The following is a 26,187-nucleotide window of genomic DNA, read 5'->3' as shown; positions in this document are numbered from 1 at the left end:
ATATTAAAGGCTAATCATAACATCACCTTGATTAAGAAGTAGAGCAAACACCTCCCTTATCCCTCTTGTTCCAAGATAACTATTTTATGCTGATTTTTATATTTGCCATTTTCTTGATAAATACATATTTACCTCCTGTGCATCTATCCCTACATCAGCCAGCAAATTATTCTGGAAAATTGGGTAGCAAAGCCCAAACCTCTCTGTGGAAAGGAAATGTGATGTAATCACTTGGAGATTGAGGCTCCCAAGAGTGCCAAAAATCATCTCTGGTCATTGTCTAACTTCAGCTTCTTGAAAGTGCACCTGTGCCCATTCTGAAAGGATTGAGTGGGCAAGGTGATAATTGAGTCCTGGGAAGTATTTGGCAGGTGTTAGCCTGGGTTCTACAAATCACTGGAAACATTGTTAGAAAGAATGTCTGAGTGTTTCTGCTTTACTATAGTCTAACATTTGTTCTCTGGAATAGGTCGAAGCAGAACATTTTCAGAGTGATATAGTGTTGTGTATTCATTATATGTACACCAACACACGAAACAGATGCAGGACTTCCTAGACATTTTAATCTTTGGTAGAAAATAGTTCTATATGGGTTTTGAGAATCTTAGTGATGACAGTTTTTGACATGTATGACTCTGGAGTCGTGGTCTAATTGTTTAATAGACCAAATGTCTGTCTTCCTGAGGACTTTTAGCCTCACCTCCTTGGGGGTTTCTTTTGCTTTTCTCCTTTACCCTTAGGTTTCCCATTTCTTCTACTTAGCTATTCCTCTTTTTGTTGTTGTTGGTCATGGTCTGGGCCTGGGCACTGTCCCTCAGCTCTTCAACTCAAGGCTAGCTACCACTTAAGCCCTAGCACCACGTCCAGTTTTTTCTGTTTATGTGGTGCTGAGGAATTGAACCCAGGCGCTCATGCTTGCGAGGCAAGCACTCTAACACCGAGCCACCTTCCCAGTCCCCTCTTTTTTTTTTTAAACTGAGCATTCACCCTTCGTTTGGGGGTAATCAATCCAGTAGATTCTTGATACAGGATTCTCCTCCTTTTCTTACTTTTATACTCCTTTAAATATATAAGCACATTTCATTTTCATGGATGGATCATTTTCTCTGAACTCTGAGTATCTTAAAGTTTTAAAAAATATTTCTTTCCCTTCAGTTTCATTTTATTCCATTTTTGTTTTGGTTACTAGATTCTGCTCTAGAGAGATTTCTCCGTTGCCTGATAATTAATGGGCAAAGTGGACCATGTAAAAGCTAGATGGAAACTCTGACCTGGGTAAAAAAATGCACTGATTTCCAGCTTTGGTATGGAGGCACTTGATGAGCTCATCAGTGCTGCCTTTAAGTCCAGGAGAACTCTGCCTGAGCTTTAGATAGATGGCTTTGTTGTGATTCTCTTCCAGTTTTGCTTTGCTTCCTGGGAGGTTGTGTCTAAATGAAAAGACTCACCTTGAGCTTGTTCGACCCACTTGCAAACTATGCATTAAGTCATCACATTCTTACCCCAATGGTTCCAAGCCTACCCCTAGGACCTCCCTAGGCTGCACCCTCTCAGCTGGCCTCCCAGGGGACAGGGCACTTACTTATGAATACAAATAAACCCCATAGGGGCAGGTATTTGCCTAGGCTTAGGAGAAAGATCAAGGTAAGGTCTGGATGATCAACATGCATATATAGAGGAGTCAGTGATTTAGATGAAGCCTGAGAATTGAAAAAGATAGAAATCTAGCTCTGGGTTGCAAACACTGTTATGTCTTAACACTCCATAGAGTATAAGAATTAATGAATCTTGGTAAGTTATTCAAGTATCTCATCCAAGAAGGATTATTTGCAAAGTAGGAAAAGGGATCCATTTTATTTAACAGTTTTGCAACTTGATGTTGAACATGTGTGTGTGTGTGTGTGTGTGTGTGTGTGTGTGTGTGTGTGCGCGCGCATAGATTACATTCAAGTTCTTGCTTGCTCCCCTGCTAATACATTTCCTCACAAGTTTGCTGCATTTATGACATAAGCTTATTCCAGTTTCTTTCCAAGAAAGTAGGGCTCTGGCTGACAGCTTTTGGGGGCGTTGAGTTGGGAGAAAGCAGCTCAGGATCATTGTATTCTGCACATGGACAGTTACTCTTATTTTCTGTTAGACAACTGTGCCTAGCAAGAATGGACAGTAGGGAATGTAGCAGCCAGGGCTGCTGTTTTAGCTGCCCTCCGTAAGCGTTTCTGATATCCCAGTGCTGCCCGGTTGCAAACATGATGAAGACCCTGTCCAGGTGGACTGTGTCAGTCTCCATCTATTTTCACCCATTCCGTAATATTTGACTCAGTGAGGTCCCACATAGCTGCCAGTTCTTCATCCTTTCCTTCCATCTCTCTTTTCTCTTTAGAATCTCTGCTCACTTCTGTTGATTTATAACTTTCTTAACGTCTGTCAGAGCATTGCTGATGGGAGAGAAAGTATGTGTGTTAAATCTGCCATCTTGTTCTCAGAACCAACTTTTTTCCTTCTTTTAAATCTTAGAACTTTTGAATTTCACTTGATGCCTGCAATAAATATTCCATTGCATAGATTGAATATTGACTAATGTTTATTGGAGCAGTGTCTCCTGGCCCAAACTAAGACGAATCTTCCAGGACAGGAATAGTGACATTACTGCTCAGGCCATAAGCACCCTCACTACTCTTAATTAACAGGAATGAAATGTCAATGGAGTAGGGCAGTTAATTATCAATAATGAAAAGCCCTAAAGAAAAGTGTCAGTCTACAACATTTTTTTTCTACAACAGTTATTTTTTCCATTGGAGGAGTGAAAAATACTTGTAAGTAAGCAAGAATGTAACTGTGGAACTGCTCACTATTCTTTGTAGTATAATGATAGATTAGGAAATAGATGCTTGAGTATATTGATTTTCTAATAAAAGATGCTCAAAAGATAGCAAAGGGAATGAGGGAGATCTACCTGATATTGATGCTTTAGAAATTCAATTTAAAACACAGGGCTACATTTCATCTTCATAAGACTGGAAATACCTATTATAAACACCTTAGTGTGCAAACCGAGGAGGTACGTAATTCACAAGAACAAAGAGCTAACTTGAATGGTTTGCCAAACCAAAGCAACGCTGGAGTTTTCATTTAGAAGTGAGTTTATAAATCCTTCCCATAGAATTGTGATAGAAATTGCCTTTCTTTTTTCCAATTCACAGTCAAGGATTATTTGATTAAAACAGTTTTTAAAGTAACTCAAAGAATGGGCAGGATTGTTGATTTCACACATGTGACGTTGGCTTCCAGGTTCTAATACTGCCTTAGATTTGTTGTAAAATAACCAAACTATGAAACACCATGCATTTGAGAGAGAAAGGGGGATGTGTCCAGAAACCTGAATGTTAGATTTCTCCTTCACGCTGTATCCTCATGACTTCTACTGGACGTGTAGAAGTCAGCTGGCTGGAAGCAGCCTCCAGTCCATTGCTACTATATTATATATTATACTTCATATGAGGGCCACTGAGATAGAGTGAGAAAGGCAAGTGGCAGGAAAAACATAGATCATACAAGGAAAATGTAGGGCAACTGTAGGAAGAAACAAATCATCATGGGGGCCTAGGAAGGGGGTTGCTAATTTCTTTGTATGGAAATGCTCAGAATTCCCATAATACTTAGGAAATTACCTGTTAATCTCTGAGCAACAGAATTCTGTCCATCTAGAAGAATCAACTATGTTATTTTTACACCTTTCTTTTCTCCTTCACTCTTAGCCATTCCACTAGGTATTCTGGTTGTGCGTGGAGACTGTGATTTGGAGACTTGCCGTATGTACATAGACCGTTTACAGGAGGTGAGTTCATTTTGCTAATGATGCTATTCAGCTGTCCATTTCTATGAACCATTACCAGCTGTGTATGTGTCCGTAGGTGTATGTGGGTGTGTGGGTGTGTGTGTGCTTCTAAGTGAAATGGAAATGTATGCTATTAAAATTTCTCTCCCTCCCTTACCCCATCACTTCTGTTTTTGACTTTGCTGGTTGAAATGGAAAAGAATTGACTGGATTAATTCCAAGGGGCTGTTGCTTGAGTATATTCCGTAACTGTAGCTTGGAACTTCTGTCTTCTTGCCACATTACACACCTGTGTTTGGTTTTCTGAACTGTGTAAACTTCAAAAGATATTGATGGATAAAAGAAGACAGAGATTTGGGTTTACTCAATGTTTTGTATCTGATTTCTGTCAAAGACTGCCAGCTATATCTTTTAAAATAGGAAAGTCCTCCAGGAAAAACCCATATTTCACTGGGAATTTGTCCAGTCACAAAGGAATAATTTTTCTGTTATTATTTTCTCCTCAATCTGGTCTTGCCATAAAGAAAGAAAGCAGGGTAATTTCATAGATGATGTTCCTATGAATGTAATCTGAACCAGCAAAGCCAGGAGAATCAAACTCATCATTACAATTGCAGTAATGTTGATATTTTCACAGGGTTTATTAATTGCTTTCACTCTTCAAATGGTAAAGCCTAAAGAAACATTACGTTATTAGTGCTTTTTATTGTAAGATGCTTTTTAGAGTTGCTTTTCTTAGGTAAGACTGAGGCATTTGTGTTTTTTCCAAACTGTTGGATAATTCTGATGGATACAACTCTATTTTGTGCAACACATTATATACATAAATAAATATCTTAGAGTAGATACACAGGTGTTTAAAATCCCAAGTTGTACCCTTAGTTACAATATTTAATTCTGTTTCAGCAGAAATACACTCGAGTGGGATGAGCACAATGATGTAAACTTATTAATATTTCTTTTTAACACTGTCGAGAACAAAGCTGGAATTAGGAATGCAAACTATTTAGCAATAGAAGCCCAATTTTAGGTACTGGCATGAGTGTGGGAGAGTTTGAGTGACATATGTAAAAGTTTGTGAACTTTTTAACATAAGGCTCAAGTTCAAATCTATATTCTATGAAACCATAGTGTCCTACTTTTCAAAATGACATTTGAATTTTGCTGTGGAATTTTGTTAAATCTGCAATAAAAAAGTGAATGATAAAGATTGCCCAACTTTTTTTTACATTTAAAATGTACCACTCAAGTAACTTTGTTAATGATGTTGGCTTGGTTATTCAACTAAATAGTCAATTGGGAGTAGATTTCTTTTCATTAGTAAGAATGAACTCAACAAATAAGGAGAAGTTTAAAAACTAACTTGGACACAGAAAATAATGTGATTCAGCCCTGTGGGAGGTAACAGTAAGGACAAAGGTAGCCAGACTTGCTGACATCTGAAAATAGAGTCACTACACTCATTAGCAAGAAGGCCTGGGGGATATGACAAGAATGACAACTTAGTTATAAACCTTCATAAACAGAGGCAGACTTTCTGAACCTGCCAGTAAAACCTCACACGCATTTCTCCCCTGTTAATTTGTACTGTGGTCAGATAGAGATGGTGAGTGACTTTCTCCTTGAGGCTTATGGAAACTCCTGTTTGCAAAAAGCAAGTTGCTCTCCACACAGTTACCGTGACAGTATGAATTCAGAATAAAATTGAGACTACGTGGTTGATGGCATTCTAGAAAACCTCTTTAAAGTCAAAAGTTCAGATGCAAATTAAGTAGGATCCTCATTCTTTTTTAATAACAAAAGCATATGTTCTCTACTTTTACTCTGGAAATGACAATATATTACTTACCTCTAAATACCATTTAGGATATCTCAGTTTCAAAGACAAATGATCTGTCTCTTCTCAATCCAACTTGGTATGTTATTATTTCTGACATTACTCATCTGATGAATTTGGAAGAATTCGATATTTCCTAGATGAGTGTCTTTGCATTAAATTGGGAGTTTAGTTGATAGAATTGTGGACAGCTTGTTCAAACTCATTTTAAGATATTTTTTTTTTCATTTTCATTAGGACTTGCAATCAGTTTCTTCTGGCTCCCAGAGAGTTCATTACCAGGTAACATAATTGACTCTTTTTATTTTTTACCTTCCAGCCAAAAGCAGTTCATCTTTCAATTTAGGTCTCATCTTAAGTTAGAATCCTCATGGTCTCTATGGAAAGATTTCATTCTCATAAGAGCCTACTGAAACTGTTATTTCAACCCTTTGCATTTTCTTGACTCAGAACCATATAAGTGTAGCAGAAATGTGGGCAACAGATTTCTTCCAACCCATTTGGAAAGGATTTTTCCAATGCAATTCCTTTAGTGACAGGCATCAAAAGATGCAACTCAAGACTAGCTCAATAAGGAAAGGATCTACTGGATCATGTAAGCAAAACGTCTAGATTAAGAGGTGGATATCCTGTTCTATTTGACCATGCTCCATTTTTCTTCTGGTCTTTCTGCATTTTTCTTCTCCTTCCATGATAGATGTTTTCCTGGTCCAAGATGATTTCCCCTCACAGCCAAGGAAGACAATTACCTGCTTTCTATAACCACCTAACAAAAGTCCTAAGATAAAATCTAATTAATACATAGTGATCTTTTGGATAATAAACTAATAAACTCAATCTAATAAACTCAATCTGTCTTTTGGTCTCATCTGACCTATATCAGGAGATTTGTCAGTTGTCTGTTGACCCAGTAAGTTTGGCAGTGTAGTCTCTTCCCAACTCTCCGGTCTCTCCTGCTCTATACATATCCCTTCAACCATCAGCTTATCCATTTGCTTTCCCAAGCAAGATGCAGAGAGAGTATCACCGAAATTGTTAGGTTGGAGGGCCTCAGCCCATGCATGAAATGTGACAGAATTCACTGAGTCAGAATGCCAGAGAAGCAAAGGCTTATTCATTTTCCAAGATAAGAAAGGGGCAGACATTATAGGTAGTGCAGACCCTCAGAGGGATTAGGAGTAAAGTTTATAAGCACTGAAAATACAGAATGTACAGCTGACATTTTGTTGTGTAGTTTTAGTTCAGCTGTCTTTTCTAAGTGGTTGCCCAGACAATCAGTGTTCCAGTGGCTGTTTGGCAGCTTGGCTAATCCATTTCAGGTATATTTTGCCCAAACAGGATGCAGGTAGGGTCCTGTCTGACTTCTGCAAAACAAAGGAAATCAACCTTCCTGCCAGACAAAATGGGAGTCGTACAAAATAGACTAGGTTAGGCTGATTTGAGTTAGGCCTTACACATACTACAAGGGGCTCCTACAAATCTCTCTGAGTGATCCGTTAAAGCTAATTTCCAGAAGCTGCTGGACACATCTATGGTGGGAGAAGCCTACAAGAGTCAGAGCATTGCCAACAGCTTCTCCAAATAACCTGGGGGGATGGTTTTATGCCTCCATATTGACGAGTATGTCGATGTAGTGCTGTATCACCTAGCAACGATTGTATGTTCAGAGAAATGCATCTTTAAATTGTTTATACAGAATTTAGTGGTACAAATATCAGGGGAAATAGATCAAGTATGGTGACTACAGTCACTAGGGAAAGCCTTAAGGGATCACTATTTATGTGTGTGCCATCTTTTTTTTATTATTATTTTGTGCGTGATGTCATCTCTAGTCAACAATGTGGAAGTCCCATTTAGTTTCCTATTTGGGGTTTTAGCATCTCTTTTGATATACATCAAACTTCCAGCTTAGCGTTCTCTTCCATAAACACTAACAACAGTAGTTTAAGAAGGCTCTGTACCTTGTCACCCTCTGGTTAGTGTTTTTCCCCTGCCAGTAGTTGCCCTCTACCTTCACCCGAAGCAGCCTATCAGTCTTTAGGCTAAAGAGCAAGAATGGCCTCAGAGTTTTCCTTTTACTTTGATGTAGGTATTTATTTCTCACTCAGATATCCCCAGACTCCAAAATTCTTTCTTCTGGATAGAGAAGTTACCCACGGGGGTCTCTACATTAAGAAAAGAAATGAGCCAGGTGCTGGTGGCTCACACCTATAATCCTAGCTAATCAGGAGGCTGGGATTTGAGGATCACAGTTTGAAGCCAGCCCAGGCAAGAAAGTCAATAAGACTCTTATCTCCAATGAACTACTCAGAAAAAGCTAGAAGTGATACTGTGATTCAAATGGTAGAGTGCTAGTCTTGAACACAGAGAGGCTCAGGGACAGAGCCCAGGCCCTGAATTCAAGCACCAGCACCAGCAGAGAGAGAGATATAGAGAGACAGAGAGACAGAGAGACAGAGAGAGAGGAGAAAAGGGAAAAGAAATGATTTCTAGGGTATTTTCCCTTCTTTTCCTTCTCAAAAGGCAACTTTACATCTAATTTTTCAGATAGAATATTTCTCACATTGGCTTTTCTTATGTTTACCTAAAGCCATTATCAAGTTGTGGTTTTATTTGAAGGGTGGATAGTTTGACCCAATTGGTAGAATACTTCTTTAGCAAGCATGAGGTCTTGGGTTCAAACCCCAGTAACACCAAAAACCAAAATTATATTTTAACATGTTTAATGCTTGTAAAGTCTAGAGCTGCTCTCTGACAAGTGTATTAGAATACAAGGAGGTTCACTGTTTTTACTCTTGGATATTCTGAGCTTTTGAACATTTATCAAAACTAGTCTTATAAATTGTATGCTTGTATGTACTAGAATGTCTTATATAATGTTGTTGTTTTGGGGTGACAGTGTTCATCATGGGTCTTTTTGCCATATTGTTTTTATATTATCTTTATATATGTCCCCAGGGATCAAGAGATGGATGAGAATCTAGAACATGCAAATGATATTTGTCTCAGTTTTTGTTCAGTAATAAAACCATGTAGCAAGATGAATGGTATTTTGCAGACTGTGTCAAAATCTTACTGCATTTTTTCTTGTTTACCTGTAGTCAAGTCAAAAACTGCTGTGTTACAAGCATCACATCAGAAGGTTTTGTGTACTGAGTAGGAAGGAGTCCAGGACAGTGATCAAGGATGAATACCTAGAGTGTCAGGTTTCTCCCTCCTTAGGAGGGACGAGGGAACAGTTTCAGAAAGCAGAATGAGTGAGAGAGAGAAGGAGAGAGAGATGAGGAGGTGAAAGACAGAGACACAGAGGGACAGAGACAGAGAGACAGAGACACAGAATGAGAAGGGGAATGAGACAGACAGACAGACAGACAGACAGACAGACAGACAGACAGACAGACAGATGGGCTGTTTTAGAATTAGCATGGCCAGAGCACACTGGGAAGTTTGTGAGGGCTTTTCATGAGCAGTGTAAAGAATTAATCCATGCAGGGCACAGGCCTAGGAGACTGAGGAGATGAGCTTTCACGTTAAGCTCGGCAGGGGAGAAATGAACTGAAGAGATGATGAGTCAAGACTTCTGCTTTTCTCCCTACTACTTTTGATATGATTATTAGACCCAAGAAGTTTGGTGAGTAGGATGTTGAGTATATGAATATGAGAACTGATTGAAAAGCTGAACCAGTCCCAGAGATGGAAATGTGAGAGTCATCAGCAAATGGATGGTCCTTGGAAGTAGGAGGCTCGTAGGGATCTCCTGGGCAGAGTTTGGGGACAGAGGAGGACTCATGTTCCATCTGTCATCCAGAACACAGGCCCAGGGGAATGACCAGAGGGGAAGTTGAGGCAAGCAGCATGAAACTTAGAGGCCAAGGAGAAAATGGCATCCCCACACCTGAGAGTGAACTGCATGGGAAAGCAAGGAGCCCTGGGGGGCTGAAATGTGCACTGATTTCTAGGGGCATAGGTAAAATGCACAGGATGCAAGTGCTGTAGTTGTTATTGTAGAAAATGACGAGAGCCACCTGAGAGGAAATTTAGTGATGAGTTTTGTTAATGCGGGAAAGGACAGCGTCAGTGTTTCTAGACTGACTCCAGGGGGGATTGGCGATGATGATGCAGCAGAGCAAACCTTAATGAAGCACACACAACAAACCATCTTAAATGCTTTTTAATGAGCTCTCTAATGTATGAAATGGTATGAAATATGCTTGGAGAATTAATTGTGAAGAACGTGATTTTTTTTAAGCCTGGGAAGTTGACAAACGAACAATTTCAGTCAGCTCACTAAGGTACAGCTGGGATTGTAGCTCTTCCCTCATCACAAAACGGGGGAGAAACCCATGAGATAAACAGCATTTAGGAAGGTGAGCATGGGCCCAAGACATCTTATTAGTGTGACATGCGGCAGTTCTTTGCTGCTTAACCATTGTATTGCTTTGGTTTCTTCTTCTTCTGAATTCACATTGACTTGCCAACAAAGCACTGAAGCTCAAGAATGTCTTCTTGCAGTAACCTAACAAGGCATTATAGATGGTACAACAATGTGTTAGGTATCTGTAGCCTGCTGAAAATTGCTGCCCACATCATCTCTTAGATCAAAATACAAAGGCTCTTTTATCCTAAGGGTATCTTTATCGCCTGTAACTGATACGGTAACAAGTAAAATCTATCACACGCCTTTCAGCGGCTTCTGGATGTTGGCAAATAAACTGGAATTCATCAAGGAATTGAATTTTATCTATTTCATCAGGATTCTTTCTGAGGCCATCTATGGTAAAGATAATTTCTTTTCACTCTCTAAAAATCATGGCCCTTGTTAGTCCTGAGTCATAAAGTCTCTAGGAAATAGAGCTGTATTCAATCATTTCTCTAGGTCTTGGGTTTTTGTTTTGTTTTGTTTTTTGGTACTCACAGGGGACATGGACCATGTCTGGAGGTATTTCTTAGAATGTACTGAATAGAGGCCAAGGATGCCCCTAACCATCTTACAATGGGCTGAGAATCTCGTAGAATGATTTATGCAGTCACAAACATGAATAGCGCAGAACTTAAGAAACTCCAGATGGTGCCCATTCCAGAACTGAATCTGTAAGGAGTTGGAGGTCTTTGATAGCAAAGTAGAAGATAGGAGGAGGAGGAGAAGGAGGAGGAGGAGGAGGAAACCTAGTTACAGAAGATAGAAGAAAAAGCATCTATGGATGTGGTAGAGTAGCATAAAGAGAGCCAGTAGCAAGCAAGGTTTTTTGTGGACACCCTGAATGATCCCATTTCTCCAAGATGATGCTCTGTAGGGCTCTGAATGTTAAGAGGTGAAAACTTGAGACTTTAATGACTGCTGTGGAGTCAACAGCAGGTGTGAAATGGATATATCCAAGAAAGTCCTTTTTCTGTGAATAAGTTTAGTGTTACCTAAAAGTAACACTAGACAGGCTGAAACATTTAAGAAGAGATGCACAGTTGGTGAATAGTCCTTTCATTCTTCAGATCAGTATAGCTGCCTTTTATGCACACAAGCAAAAAGTAAATAAATAAGTGAAACCCCTTGGTCAAATCTGAGTGTATATTAATTTGTCCATTCTCTGATCTCTTTTTGCCCATATAAACCTGAGCTTTTGGAGGCTCTGTCTGCCCCTCAGAGAACAATATTTCCCACAAATATTTGATTTTCTCTTCATAATACTATCTGCCCTTCGCTCTCCTTTCTCAGAAATCTCTTTTTTCTTTTCTTTTTTTTTTGTGTTATACAGAAGCCTTTCTGTTTGTAGAAATCTCTTCTTTTTAATTTTTGATCAGAGAAAAGTACTTCAATGGATAAATTAAAACAAGTTTGAGTGTGTTTCCCTAGGAATTAATTTATCTTTTCCTAGAGAAAGACAAGGGTCACTTTAGGAACTTTGGAGAATATTTGTTTTTCCTTTGGGGCTGAATTGAAGCTGTCAGAAATGGGTCAAATGAGGACTTAAAATGAGAATTGCCTAGGGCTAGGTCTGTTTGTTGTTGGATATGAAGGTGATACTGCTAATACATACACACACAAACATACATATATACACACAAATGAGGTTGTTATTGCTGTTGTTCATGGAGAATCTCTTACCTAAGGAAATTCCTTAAAATGCCAGACCATCTTTCATTTCAATATTTACTATATCATAATTCCTTCATATTTCAGAACTAGTCTATATATTTATTAAGATATTATAGGAAATATAAGTAGTAGTGTGAATGTAAAGTTAAAGCACTTTGAAATATAAAGCTAGAAGTAGTGACTCAACTCATTGGAACTACAGTTTTATAGAAACACACCAACACACTATATAAACAAGTTAGTTATAGCAAAAAAAATGAATAGACAGATAAGATAATAGTGGAGATATTATTGCAGACAGAAAAGTCTGGATGGGCAAGTAAGAATGAAATGATAACAATGGATAGGGCATTATTTAATAAAGCAGAGATTTCCACCTGGAAACACTTTTGTTTTTATGAAAGAGAAAAAGAATTCCATTCACATTGAAGGTATACTTCAATGCTTGGTGCATATTGTCTAATTGGATAACCCACTGGAGTGTGTAATAGGCCTGCTGTGGCTTCATTAAATTATGTGTGCATTAACTATGAGTAATCAAATGTAAATTAAGGGCAAGTTTGTCATATGCATGCCAAATAGTGGTTCAGAGAATTCCCCTCTTAATTATATATGGTTCGTGCTAATTGGCATACATACACAGAGACACATAAATGGGAGAGATATCAGGTTGGCTTTTGTGCAAATGGCCAAATTTTGGCATGAGAATCACTGTTTTTCCATTAACAAACATCGAATGAGAAAGTTCACATATCAGGGATTTTCAGGATTAGCAGTCTTTGTTAAAATTCTACATTGAAAGGGCAATCGATTGTAGAAGATTATTGTGTTTCAGGTAGAAAGGAGCATGGTGTGTATAAGGTTGTGTCACTGAGCTGACATTATAGAACAATGTCAATTACAGTCATCTCAATCACGCTGTTTAAGTGAAGAGAACTAACAGATGACACAGGAGTAAGTCAAGTGTCTTAACTCTCCAGTGAATTTGATTGTGTGATTTGAAAGCCTTGAGGACACCATTGACCCTCAGTTATCAAAAGCTGTAAATGTGATGGTTAGGGGCACCACTCGGTCATTATCTGAGTTCCTCCTGCCACATAACTGTACCATACCATCACATGTCTCTAGTAGCTACAGATAAGATGCTTTTGAAAGATACGTAATTAGCTCAGGACATCCGGTATATAGTTTAATGACCAAGCCTTTAAGTTTTAAGTTGCTTCATGACCATTCGCTTCTCTCATGTCTGCTCCATTTTCACACATTTAATATGTGCTTCTCTTCAATATCAAGCTTGCCTAAGATTTATCTGGGCTTTCCTAAGCTGTTTCTGTAGTCTTCCGCGTTTTGGAATTTTGGCTTGCCTTAGTTTTCAGATTGTATATAGGACTATGCCTCTGCCTTGTTTTTCACCCCTTCCTCCCGACCTTAGCATAGCACCTGTCCTACATTTCCTCACATCTATGTAAAGTTATATATACAGACATATATAAACATGCATATGGAAGTTTATTTTTAAGATTAAAAATAAATTTACATTTTTTGGGGTCCGGTCATGGGACCTGAACTCTAGGCCTGGGCGCTGTCCCTCAGCTCTTAAGCTCAAGGCTAGCGTTCTACCACTTGAGCCACAGTGCCACTTTTGCATATGTGGTGCTGAGGAATCAAACCCAGGGCCTCATGCATGCAAGGCAAGCGCTCTACCACTGAGCTACCTTCCCAGCCCTAAATTTACATTCTTTACATAGTATCTATTCATATTATATCACAATGTATTTTTCATAGTCATCTATCATTGAAATAATGCCTGGCTGATGAATGAAGTTCTTACTCAGTTTCTTCAAGACTAGTGCTCTATTCATAGTCTTTATTTTGCCCAATCTCTGTGGATAATAAGCACTTAGTTGATATACAGTGGTTGCTATTGTTCTTAAAAAATGATATTTGCAATAAACAGCAGGATGCAGACTTATTTATTTAGTGCTTGTATTGGAGCTTTTACTTGCACTCTTAGTTTTATTTACTCACAGCTGGTGGTCTACTACTTGAACTATACTTCTAATTCTGGCATTTTATTTTTTATTTTGCTGGTTATAAGAGGTAAGGTTCTCAGATTTGTCAGTCTAGGCTAGCTTTGAATTGAGATAATCAGATCTCAGCCTTCTGAGTCCTTAGGCTTATAGGTGTGAGCTACAGGTGTCCAGAATGTAGACTTGAAAATGAAATAACCACATGATGTGCTCAAAACCTATTAAGATCATCCATACTTGCATCAAGTTCAAAACTATAATTAACAATACATATAATATACATATATAATAACTGTCATCAGAATGTTCTTTAAGTGAAAAGTAATCTCCATTCCTTGGCTCGGGTGTGGTTTCCTATTGTTCCATTGATGAACATATTTCTTTTCTTTTATTATTGTAAAAATACAATACAGAGGGGTTAAAATTACATGGGCAAGGTAATGACTACATTTCTTATCAAGCATTGTTGCCTCCTCCTTTGTTTCCCACTCCCATCCCTTCCCAACTCCCCCCCCCCAAATCCCTCACCCCCATGCCAAGGATGTATAGTTCATTTTCGACATAAGATCTTGTACATCTCATTGGTGCAATGGGTCCACCTGTATCCCTATTTAAACAATTTGTTTTTTCCCTTCCCCTCCACAAATTATACCAACATCAAATATAGTGAAAATAAGGGTTATACTGTGGGGGGAGGGACATACAAAGCAACAAAGAAATATCTTATAAATATGTTAGACACAATAGCAAGAAAGAAAAAAATTTTTGAGTCCTTAACTTGGGATTCATTTTGCTTAACATCAACTTATCTGACGATTTTTGCTCGTCTCAGACATATACTGGTTATTGCAAATAAGGGAAACCATGGGACCTATGTTTCTTTGGGCCTGGCTTACTTCACTTAATATAATTTTTTCCAAGTCTTTCCATTTCCTCACAAATGGGGCAATGTCATTCTTTCTGATGGAGGCATAGAATTACATTGTGTGTGTGTGTGTGTGTGTGTGTGTGTATATATATATATATATATATATATATATATATATATATATATATATAGCACATTTTCTTGATCCATTCATCTACTGAGGGGCATCTGGGTTGGTTCCATATCTTAGCTATGGTAAATAATGCTGCAATAAACATAGTCGTGCTGGTAGCTTTACTATGGTCTTATTTGTGATCATTTGGGTAAATGCCCAAAAGTGGAATTGCTGGGTCATAGGGGAGTTCTATGTAGGGTCTTTTGAGGAACCTCCATACTGCTTTCCAAAGTGGCTGAACAAGTTTACACTCCCACCAGCAATGCAGAAGGGTTCCCTTCTGTCCACATCCCCTCCAGCATCTGTTGTTATTAGAGTTCTTGATTTTTGCCATTTTAACTGGGGTGAGGTGGTATCTCAATGTTGTTTTGATTTGCATTTCTTTTATGTCTAGTGTCTAGTGAGGTTGAGGATTTCTTCATGTGTCTATTGGCCATCCTTCTTTCCTCTTCAGAGAAGTTTCTCTTTCAGTCTTTAGCCCACTTGTTTATTGGGCAGTTGTTTCTATGAGAATTTGTTGTTGGGGATTTAATTTTTTTGAGTTTCAGGTATATTTTAGATATGAGACCCTTGTCCGTTGTATGCCTAGTGAAGATCTTCTCTCAATCCGTGAGCTTCCTATGGATCTTGCTAACTATGTCCTTTGCCATGCAGAAGCTCTGCAACTTCATGCAATCCCATTTGTCCAAACTTTCTTTGATTTGTTGTGTTTCTGAGTCCCCTTTAAGAAAATTTCAGCCTGTGCCAAGGAGACCTAGGGTTTCTCCTATTCCATCCTGTAATGTTTTCAGAGTGTCTGCTTTGAGTTCAAGGTCTTTGATCCATTTGGAGTTGATTCTGGTGCAGGGTGCTATATATGGATCTATCTTTAGTTTTCTACAAGTAGTTAACCAATTTTGCCAGCACCATTTACTGAAGAGGCTGTCTTTCTTCCATTCTATTTTTTTAGCTACCTTGTCGAAGATTAGATGGCTATAGGTCTGTGGGTTCATTTCTGGGTTTTCAATTTTATTCCATTGGTCCTGAGGTCTGTTCTTGTGCCGGTACCAAGCTGTTTTGATTACTATGGCTTTATAATAGAGTTTGAAATTTGGTATTGATATTCCTCCAGCCTGTTCTTTCTGTTAAGGATCATTTTTACTATTCAGGGTCTTTCATTGTTCCATATGAATTTTTGGATTGCCTCTTCTATTTCCATGAAGGATGATGTTGGAATATTGATAGGTATGACATTGAATTTGTAGATAGCTTTGGGGAGTATTGCCATTTTCACGATGTTGATCCATCCAATCCAGGAGCATGGGAGTTTTTTCCATTTTCTCAGTTCTATTTTGATTTCCTTTTTCAGGTTTTTAAAGAGATGATGAACATATTTCTATGGGATTTTCAAAAGGTAGAGTATATGGGTAGAGTAGTGAGTAGGTAAGCAATGTACCTGGAGAATTAAAGGGAACAGAAATGGACTACTGATTACAACAAGCCATACAAGCCCCAAAGGAACATATGACATGGTTTTACCTTTTGATTAATGCCTGCCTACATGGTGCTTCCTTCCTTCCTTCCTTCCTTCCTTCCTTCCTTCCTTCCTTCCTTCTTTCCTTCCTTCCTTCCTTCCTCCTTTCTTCCTTCTTTCCTTCCTTCCTTCCTTCCTTCCTTCCTTCCTTCCTTCCTTCCTTCCTTCCTTCCTTCCTTCCTTCCTTCCTTCCTTCCTTCCTTCCTTCCTTCCTTCCTTAGTTCCTTCTCACTCATACTAATTAGTTCATTTCATTCTTGTCTCAGAATCCAAGAAACTGTGGATAAAACACTGTTGCAATATTGTGCTGAGACAGCCATGGCTAGGCTATCCAAGCTAGTCTGGAATGTGGCCTGCTCATCATGTGACTAAAGTGGGATTTGCCTTAGGGAACAGACTTTTGTTTCCCAGACTATTTTTATCTGTCTGTCAATATGGAACTGCCAATAGGCCAATGATTTTATACATCATTTGTCTCTCAAAAGAATTTTCCAGGATAGATATTATTAAAACTGTTTTACAAATTGAGGCATCCGGGCCCAGACAAGATAAGAAAGGTCCCTAAATCCTCATGTAGGGGCTGCCATTATCATGACTTCTAAGATAGCAACCTTGGAAACTGGCCTCACACCATTTCTGGCTGCATTATATCCAATATTGCACATAGTGCTTCCTTCATTTTCACAGCTCATGTCTTCTATGATATCTAAAATCCCTAACAGGAACATTTTCATCTTATCTCAATTCTTCTTCTTGGATGAGGAAAAGTATTTCATCCTACAGAAGTATCAGTTTTCCCACAAAGTACTTTCTCATTATAAATCATTTTTGCTCAGTCTTCTGACTAAATTGTAAACCAGCCACTACAATGACAACCACTTGGTGACTATCAGTTTCCTGCCCCTGCTTACTCTTCTCTTCTCCTCCCTCGGGTCTTTTTGAGGTAGTCTCTAGAATTCTGTTTTTTGTTTTATATATAGTTTGTGTGTTTGTTTGTGTGTTTCATATTTTGTCCATCTGCTACTTGACACTGATTTCAAGAAACCTCCAACTTTTATGTCCCAGTATAAGTGATGTAGAGATTGTGGCATAGGCAGTACTAGGGCTTGATCTCAGAGCTTTGAGCTCTCTTCCTTAGCTTTTCTTTTCCTTAAGACAGGTGCTCTAGCACTTAAGCCACAGCTTCACTTGTACTTCCACCTTTTTTGTTGGTTAAATGGAGTTTTTCAAATTTGACTCCCCTGGCTGGCTTTGAACCTTGATCTGTAGATTTCAGCTTCCTGAGTAGCTAGGATTATAGGCACAAGCCACCTGTGTCCCACCTATCTATCTTATTTGCAAATATGTAATTTACTTTTACTATGCATCTTTTCAGATGTTAGTTCCATTTTCTTTGAAAATGACTTTTAAACATAGCTATCCTCTTATGAGCTCACTTTTTTTTTAAAGAAAAAGATAAAAAGAGCTTCAAAATAAGAAGAACATATCCAAACCTATTTCAAGGTAGCACTTCCAAAAAGTTGGGAGACGTCTCTACTTTGCTTCTTCAGTAACGTCCGAAGTCGCAATTGAATCTTCATTTGCCAGAAGCACATTCCAATTTTTCTTTCCAGTATTGTTGACTTCTTAAGTCAGAGTCTTGTGCTTTTCATTAATGATGTATTACTTAACCTCAATTATTCAGACCTTTCAGTATCCAATGTAATTATCCTTCCCCTTTGTCCCTTAAAATATACTTAAGTAGTAGTCTGTTGTATGGCAATGGAGAAGCCATATTTTGAAAGATCAAATCAGAGTCTTTATTAAAAGGCCAGTGGCTGCATGGTGGACTCCTATCTCAAAGACCAGCAGTCAGAAAATACACTTAACACTGTTAGGCAACTGAGCCATGAAGGCTAGAGGGGAAAAAAAGAACAAAAACAAGACCAACAAACCAATGCAGCTCCAATGGAGAACTGAAGCGGGATGCCATGGTAACCGAAGAAGAGCCAGGAGACAGGACACAGGACATGAACCCGGAGACGTGTCAGGGCACAATGGCACCTGAGCTGGTCCAGGCCTAAATAGGGTCGGGTCTCAGGGATCAGGGTCACAAGAAACTCGAGTCCCTGGCACTGGACTGACAGGTTTAGTAACCTATCATCCAAGTCCCCTCACCCCACTCCTCCAGGGATTCAGACATGCCTATCACCTGAGAGGTGGGGGCTTTACCTTCCCCCATCATGAAGACAAAATGCCAAACCCTATCATCCACCCTGTAGCCAAGATGGCGCCAGCCAGACCCACACTCCCCACTTCAGCTGAGGCTTGGAAAGAAATGTTTGGAAGGGACCAAGAGGTGAGAATCCCTTTAAGAGCAGAAATTGACCCAACATCCCTCCACTAGCAAGCTCAAAGAGTCTCCACTTGGCATTGCAGTCACCCACACCTTGGAAATGGAGATTGTTCTGCCTGTGAATCTTCAAGTATTGTTAAGACATTTTACTGATTTGAACCTATTTTGTTGAATTTCTTTTGGCCTATGTTTTTGATCATTTAAATGAATGGCTTTTATATCCTTTGGGAATCTCAGATTGCTTCTTTTGATCTATAGAAAACAGAGTTCCCTTCTCTAAAAAAACATATGTACACACAAACATACAAAAAGTAGCACAACAGTTCCACACTGGAAGATTGTGAAAACTACTCAATGATTCAGCATTTTGATTTGGATGACAATCCGATATGTGTTGGCACCAAAAAAGGTGATAATGTTCTGCATCAAATTCTTTTGTGGATTAAAATGTAAATTGTTTTCTTTTGTTTTTTGGTTGGTCATAGGGCTTAAACTCTGGGCATGGCCACTGTCCCTGAGCATTTCAGCTCAAGACTAGCACTCTACCACTTAAGCCAAAGCACCACTTACCCTTTTCAGGTTGTTAATTGGAGGTAAGAGTCTCATGGGCTTTCCTTCCAGGGCTGGCTTCAAACTGTGATCCTCAGATCTCAGCCTCCTGAGTAGCTAGGATTACAGGCTTGAGCCACCGGCACCTGGCTTGGAAATTGTTGACTCTTCTGTTTGCCTCTCCTTCAAATGAAATGAAATGTTGCTTGTTAATTGAACACATTGTGTGATATCTTCTGAAAAATCTTCATTTTTTTGAGGATTTTTAAGCTCCTTTTTTTTCCTTTATAGTTTATTTTTTATTGTGAAAATACTGTATAGAGGGGTTACAATTACATGGGCAAGATAATGAATACATTTCTTTTCAAGCATTGTTGGCTCCTCCTTTGTTTCCCCTTCCCATCCCTTCCCATCTCCCACCCACCCCACCCCAACACACCCCCTTCTCCTCCTCCCCCCCCCCCCCCCCGCCAAAGTTGTAAAGTTTGTTTTTCAACATAATGACTTGTACATCTCATTGTTGCAGTGGGTCCACCTGTATCCCTATTTAAACAATTTGTTTTTTCCCTTCCCCTCCACAAATTATACCAACATCAAATACAGTGAAAGCAGGGGTTATACTGTGGGGGAGGGACATACAAAGCAACAAAGAAATAATCTTATAAATGTGTTAGAAACAATAGTAAGAAAGAAAAACCATTTGAATCCTTATCTTGGGGTTCATTTCACATAACATCAACTTATCTGACCTTTTCTGCTTGTCTCAGACATATACTAGTTATTGCAAATAAGGGAAACCATGGGACCTATGTTTCTTTGGGCCTGGCTTACTTCACTTAATATAATTTTCCAAGTCTTTCCATTTCCTAACAAATGGGGCAATGTCATTCTTTCTGATGGAGGCATAGAATTCCATTGTGTATATATATAGCACATTTTCTTGATCCATTCATCTACTGAGGGGTATCTGAGTTGCTTCTATATCTTAGCTATGGTAAATAATGCTTCAATGAACATAGTTGTGCTGGTAGCTTGTTTGTGATCATTTGGGTAAATGCCCCAAAGTGGGATTGTTGGGTCATGGGACAGCTCTATATGGAGTCTTTTGAGGAACCTCCATACTACTTTCCAAAGTGGTTGAACAAGTTGACTCTACCACCAACAATGTAGTAGGGTTTCCTTCTGTCTACATCCCCTCCAGCACCTGTTGTTATTAGAGTTCTTGATTATAGCCATTCTAACTGGGGTGCGGTGGTATCTCAATGTTGTTTTGATTCGCACTTCTTTTATGGCTAGAGAGGTTGAGCATTACTTCATGTGTCTATTGGCCATCCTTCCTTCCTCTTCAGAGTAGTTTCTCTTTCAGTCTTTAGCCCACTTATTTATTGGGCAGTTGTTACTTTGAGAATTTGTGTTTGGGGGATTTAATTTTTTGAGTTCCAGGTATATTTTAGATATGAGACTCTTGTCCATGGACTTTCTATTGATCTTGCTAGCTATGTCCTTTGCCATCCAGAAGCTATGCAATTTCATGCAATCCCATTTGTCCAAACTTTCTTTGATTTGTTGTGTTTCTGAGTCTCTTTTAAGAAAATTTCAGCCTGTGCCAAGGAGACCTAGGGTTTCTCCTATTCCATCCTGTGTCCTATTCCATCCATCAGAGTGTCTGCTTTTACTCCTAGGTCTTTGATCCATTTGGAGTTGATTCTGGTGCAGGGTGCTATATATGGATCTATCTTTAGGTTTCTACAAGTAGTTAACCAATTTTGCCAGTACCATTTACTGAAGAGGCTGTCTTTCTTCCATTCTATTTTTTTAGCTACCTTGTTGAAGATTAGATGGCTATAGGTCTGTGGGTTCATTTCTGGGTTTTCAATTTTATTCCATTGGTCCTGAGGTCTGTTCTTGTGTTTTGATTACTATGGCTGTGTAGTAGAGTTTGAAATTTGGTATTGATATTCCTCCATCACTGTTCTTTCTGTCAAGGATCGTTTTTGCTATTCGGGGTCTTTTATTGTTCCATATGAATTTTTGGATTGCCTCTTCTATTTCCTTGAAAATGAGATTGAAATATTGATAGGTATGACATTGAATTTGTAGGTAGCCTTGGGAAGTATTGCCATTTTCACGATGTTGATCCTTCCATTCCAGGAGCATGGGAGGTTTTTCCACTTTCTAAGTTCTATTTTGATTTCCTTTTTCAGGTTTTTAATATTTTCATCATAGACATTCTTCACTTCTTTGGTTAAGTTAATTCCTAGGTATTTTATTTTTTGTGGGCTATTACGAATGGAATTGCTTTCCTAATTTCAGCCATGCTTTTGTCATTGTTGGTATACAGAAAAGCCATTGATTTTTGAGGGTTAATTTTATACCCTGCTATTTTGCCAAAGTTTTGAGTCAGCTTGAGTAATTTGGGAGTGGAGTCCGTGGGATTTTGTAAATACAAGTTCACGTCATCTGCAAAGAGGGTGAGTTTTACTTCATCTTTCCCTATTTGGATCCCCCTTATGTTTGCATCTTGTCTTATTGCTGTGGTTAGGCATTCTAATACTAGATGGAAGACAAGTGGAGAGAGTCGACATCCTTGTCTCATTCCTGAGTTAAGAGGAAATGGCTTTAGTTTTTCACCATTAAGTATAATGCTGGCTGTAGGTTTGTCATATACAGCCTTTATTGTAATGAGGAATGCTCCGTGGATTCCTAATTTTTCCAGAACCTTCATCATAAAGGGGTGTTGATCTTGTCAAATGCTTTTTCTGCATCTGTTGAGATAACCATGTGGTTCTTATCCTTGCTCTTGTTGTTGTGATGAATTATATTAATTGATTTGCGTATATTGAACCAGCTTTGCATCCCTGAAATGAATCCTGTTTGATCGTGGTATATGAGTTTTTTGGATGAATTGTTGGAGTTGATTGGCTAAAATTTTGTTGAGAAGTTTTGCATCAATGTTCATCAAAGAAATGGGTCTATAGTTCTTTTTCTTTGATGAGTTCCTGCCTGGTTTTGGGATGAGGGTTATGATGGCTTCATAGAATGAGTTCAATTTCATTGAAGAGTTGGAGGAGTATTGGTGTAAGCTATGCTTTGAAGGCATTGTATAATTCCATAAAACCATCTGGTCCTGGGCTTTTCTTAGATGGGAGGTCTCTTACTGCTGTTTTTATTTCATGCTTGATCTGGGCCTGTTAAGATGATTTAACTCATCTTGGTTTAGTTTCAGCATGTCAATATTTGCTAGGAAAAGGTCCATTTCTGCCAAGTTCTCAAACTTACTAGCATAAAGTTTTGAAAAGTCTTCCTTTATAATGTTCTGAATCTTGGTTGTTTCGGTGGTGATGTTTCCATTCTCATCTCTGAGTTTATTTATTTGGGTATGTGCTCTTCTTTTTCTGATAAGATTTGCTAAGGGTCTGTCAATTTTATTAATTTTTCCAACTCTTTGTTTTGTTGATTCTTTCTATAGTTTTTTTGGGATTCTAATTCATTTAATTCTGATTTAATTTTAATTATTTCTTTCCATCTACTGGATTGGGGTTTATCTTGCTGCTCTTTTTCAAGGAGGTTCAGATGTCTCATTAAATTTTTGGTTTCAGATGTCTTCAATTTGTTGATGAATGAACTCAGAGCTATCAACTTTCCTCTGAGTACTGCCTTTGCTGTGTCCCAGAGGACTTGGTAATTTGTGTGTTCATTTTTGTTGAATATAATGAACATTTGAATTTCATTTCTAATCTCTTCTATGACCCACTCGTGATTCAACAGCGTGTTGTTCAGCCTCCATGTATTATAGGACTTTCTTTGGTGGCTTTTGGTGTTGTATTCTAATTTTATTCCCTTGTGGTCTGAGAGGATGCAAGGTATAACTTCAATGTTTCTGAATTCGGACAATTTTGCTTTGTGACCTAAAATGTGGTCTATTTTGAAAAATGTTCCATGTGCTGCTGAGAAAAATGTGTATTTTGATGCTGGTGGGTGAAATATTCGGTAGATGTCTGTTAAATCTAGTTGATCTCTGCAGTTGTTTAGATCTGCGTTTTTTCTGTTGAGTTTTTACTGAGTTGATCTATCTAGTGGGGAAAGTGGTGTGTTAGAGTCCCCAACGATTAATGTCTTTGGATCTATGTGAGATTTGAAGGAAAGTAGTATTTCTTGAATAAATTTGAGTGCTCTGTTATTTGGCAAATAGATACTTAGAATTGTAATATCCTCCTGAAGAAGAGATCCTTTAATTAGTATGTAGCGACCTTCTTTATCTCTTCTCACGAATTTTAATCTGAAGTCTATTTTATCTGATATTAGGATTGCAACTCCTGCCTGTTTGTGGGGGCCATTTGCTTGGTAGATTTTGTTTCAGCCTTTCACTTTCAAAATGTGTTTGTTTTTATGGGCAAGGTGTGACTCCTGAAGGCAGCAGATAGAAGGATCTTGCTTTTTTAATCCAACTAGACAGTCTATGTCTTTTAATTGGAGAGTTAAGTCCCTTAATGATGAGAGATAGGAGTGAGAGGTATTTGGTAGTTCCTGCCATGTTATCCACCTTCTTGGGGAGCTGCGGCAACTGGGTTCTTCCTATGGTTCTTGGATTCTCAGTGTGGGTTTGGTTTCTTGGCCTTTATTGTGGTCTTGTTGGTTTTTTATGTGTAGGACATCTTTAAATATTCTTTGTAGGGCTGGTTTGGTGGAAATATATTGTTTCAGTTTTTCTCTGCTATGGAAGGTTTTTATTTGACCTGCTGTTATGATGGAGAGTTTAGCTGGGTACAGTATTCTTGGTTGATAGTTGTTTTATCTTTAGGGCATAGCATACATCATTCCAGACTCTTCTTGCTTTAATTGTCTCTGCTGACAAATCTCAAATGATTCTAATTGGTTTCCCTTTATAGGCGATTGATCTTTTTTCCTTGACAGCTTTAAGGATCTTTTCCTTTGTCTGAATTGATCCTGTGCAGATTATAATGTGACAGTGGGATGTCCTGTTCTGGTCTGGTCTATTTGGGGTTCTAAAAGCTTCTTGTATCTGAATAGGCCTATCTTTTTGCATGTTTGAGAAGTTCTCTGCTAGGATCCTGTTAAAGAAATTTTCTAGACCATTAACTTCTGTCTCTAGGTGCTCCTCCACACCCATTATCCTCAGATTAAGCCTGCTGATGGTGTCTTCCAAATGTTGAATAGATCTATCATATTTCTTGAATTTGTCTTGGATAGTTGTGTGTTCTTTCTCTATAATATGTAGGCTGTCTTCAATCCCTGAGATTCAATCTTCTGCATGGTCTAACCTACTGTCAAGACATTCTACTTTGTTCTTTATTTCTTTTCCTTCTAATTGGTCGACTTTGATGGCTTCAAATTCTTTGTTGGAGCTTTGTTTTAGATCTTGTATGAACTTCTTTACTTCCTTAATTTGGTGTTCAGTGTTTATTTTCAAATCACTTAGTTGATTAGTTATGGTTTCCTTGGACTCCCATTCCTTCTGTCAGGCTCCATTCAGCATTCCCTTTGTGGTCTCCCTGAATTCTTTCAGCTCTCTGTTTATGGATTCCATGAATGCTTCTGTTGATCTTTGTCTATTCTCTATAGTTTTTTTTAAACTATTACCTTTAAGTAGTTGTATAAAGGAGTTGCCACTTTACAGAGCCATTTATAAATACAGTGCAGTCTTGATCCGTGTCACCCCTTTCAATCCTGTTATTTTAAGCTTACCACCTTAATGAATCACTGTTAATCAGCATTCCAGAGGAAGGGAGAGGCTGGCCACTCTTTATTGCTAGATAATGAAGGACAGTTAAGGAACCATGTGGCTAGTAGAAGACACTTAAGAAAAAAAACAATTTCCAGAGCAAAGATGAGATCTGTGAGTGGTCCCCACAGTGCTCCCATGCAGTGCAGTAATTGTGAATGTTCATGCTGAAACCACACATAAGCCTTGGAATAAAGGAAAAAAAATCTTTCTATTCTATTCTGTGGAGTAAATAAACAAAAATAAGGGTAATAAAAGAAATCAGGTACATACATAAGGTCTCCAGACACAGCCAGCAATCTGCACATTAAATAAATATGAAATTAAATCAGTATTGTGGTAAACTGGGCATACAGTTGGGGAAATATTTCAGCCTGTGCTTTATTAAATTAGACTAAATAGTATCTAAAATTGTCTAATTTGACTGTATGGGTGGTCATATTATGCATTCTTACATTTACAAAATGATAAATAAAATATTCCTGCCTTCTTTCAGTTCATTTGTACCTGCAGAAATTAGGAGACGCTTTCATGTTGCTCTCTAATATTCAACATCAGAACTTAATGTTGGCACTTAGGCCCCTTTTGTCTTTGAGAATGCATCATGTTTCTGTTAATCTCTCTATTTATTAGCTGTCACCGTTCCCACTAAACACATCAAATCGACTTCAAATTTCCTGGTTTATAATTACTTTTCTCACCAAACAGAGAGATGTTGGTAGCTCTACACTTGTAAGAATATATTCAGAACCTTATATTCTGTTAAGTCAGAGAATTTCATGTATCAGACTAGAATTCTCCAAATCGTAAATGCGATTCTTTCATACCTAGGCTCATGTCAATATTTCCTTTAGTTCAATCAATAGGTTGACCAAGCCAGTCCATGGGAACTCTTTTAAATAACTCTGTCAGCTCATATCCATAAGTACAAAGTTAGATAGCTGTGCTGACAGAAGCCTAGTTTTTAACTGTATTTAGTATTTACTTCAGGAATCCATTGGTATGGAAAGCTTTAGTAACTGATGATTTCTGATGATAAGTTTGATCCCCTTGTCCACTTTGTGGATCCTTCAGTGTGGTTCCTTCATCTGGAGTCTTGTGAAGACAGACCCCTGAGGTCCACCCCAGGGTTTCAGGATATGGCTGAGGTGGGAACTGGAGATCTATTCCCAGTTGATGTCGCTGTTCCAGGAGGCACCCTTTGAGGACAC

General features: G+C 38.5%; 1 protein-coding gene across 1 annotated transcript in view; it reads left to right on the top strand.

Annotated features, from left to right (window-relative positions):
* Positions 1–26,187, top strand: part of Dgki (diacylglycerol kinase iota) — a 434,705-nt gene that overhangs the window by 318,011 nt on the left and 90,507 nt on the right. Inside the window, 2 exon segments of the mRNA XM_069996861.1 lie at positions 3,756–3,835; positions 5,910–5,954. Of these exon segments, the coding sequence (XP_069852962.1) occupies positions 3,756–3,835; positions 5,910–5,954 (125 nt within the window).

The sequence above is a fragment of the Dipodomys merriami genome, unplaced genomic scaffold (genome assembly GCF_024711535.1).
Source record: "Dipodomys merriami isolate MVZ:Mamm:240054 unplaced genomic scaffold, mDipMer1.0.p SCAF_5, whole genome shotgun sequence".
Lineage (NCBI taxonomy): Eukaryota > Metazoa > Chordata > Mammalia > Rodentia > Heteromyidae > Dipodomys > Dipodomys merriami.
The sequence above is the reverse complement of the archived record's forward strand: the minus strand, read 5'-3'. Positions and strand labels throughout refer to the sequence as shown.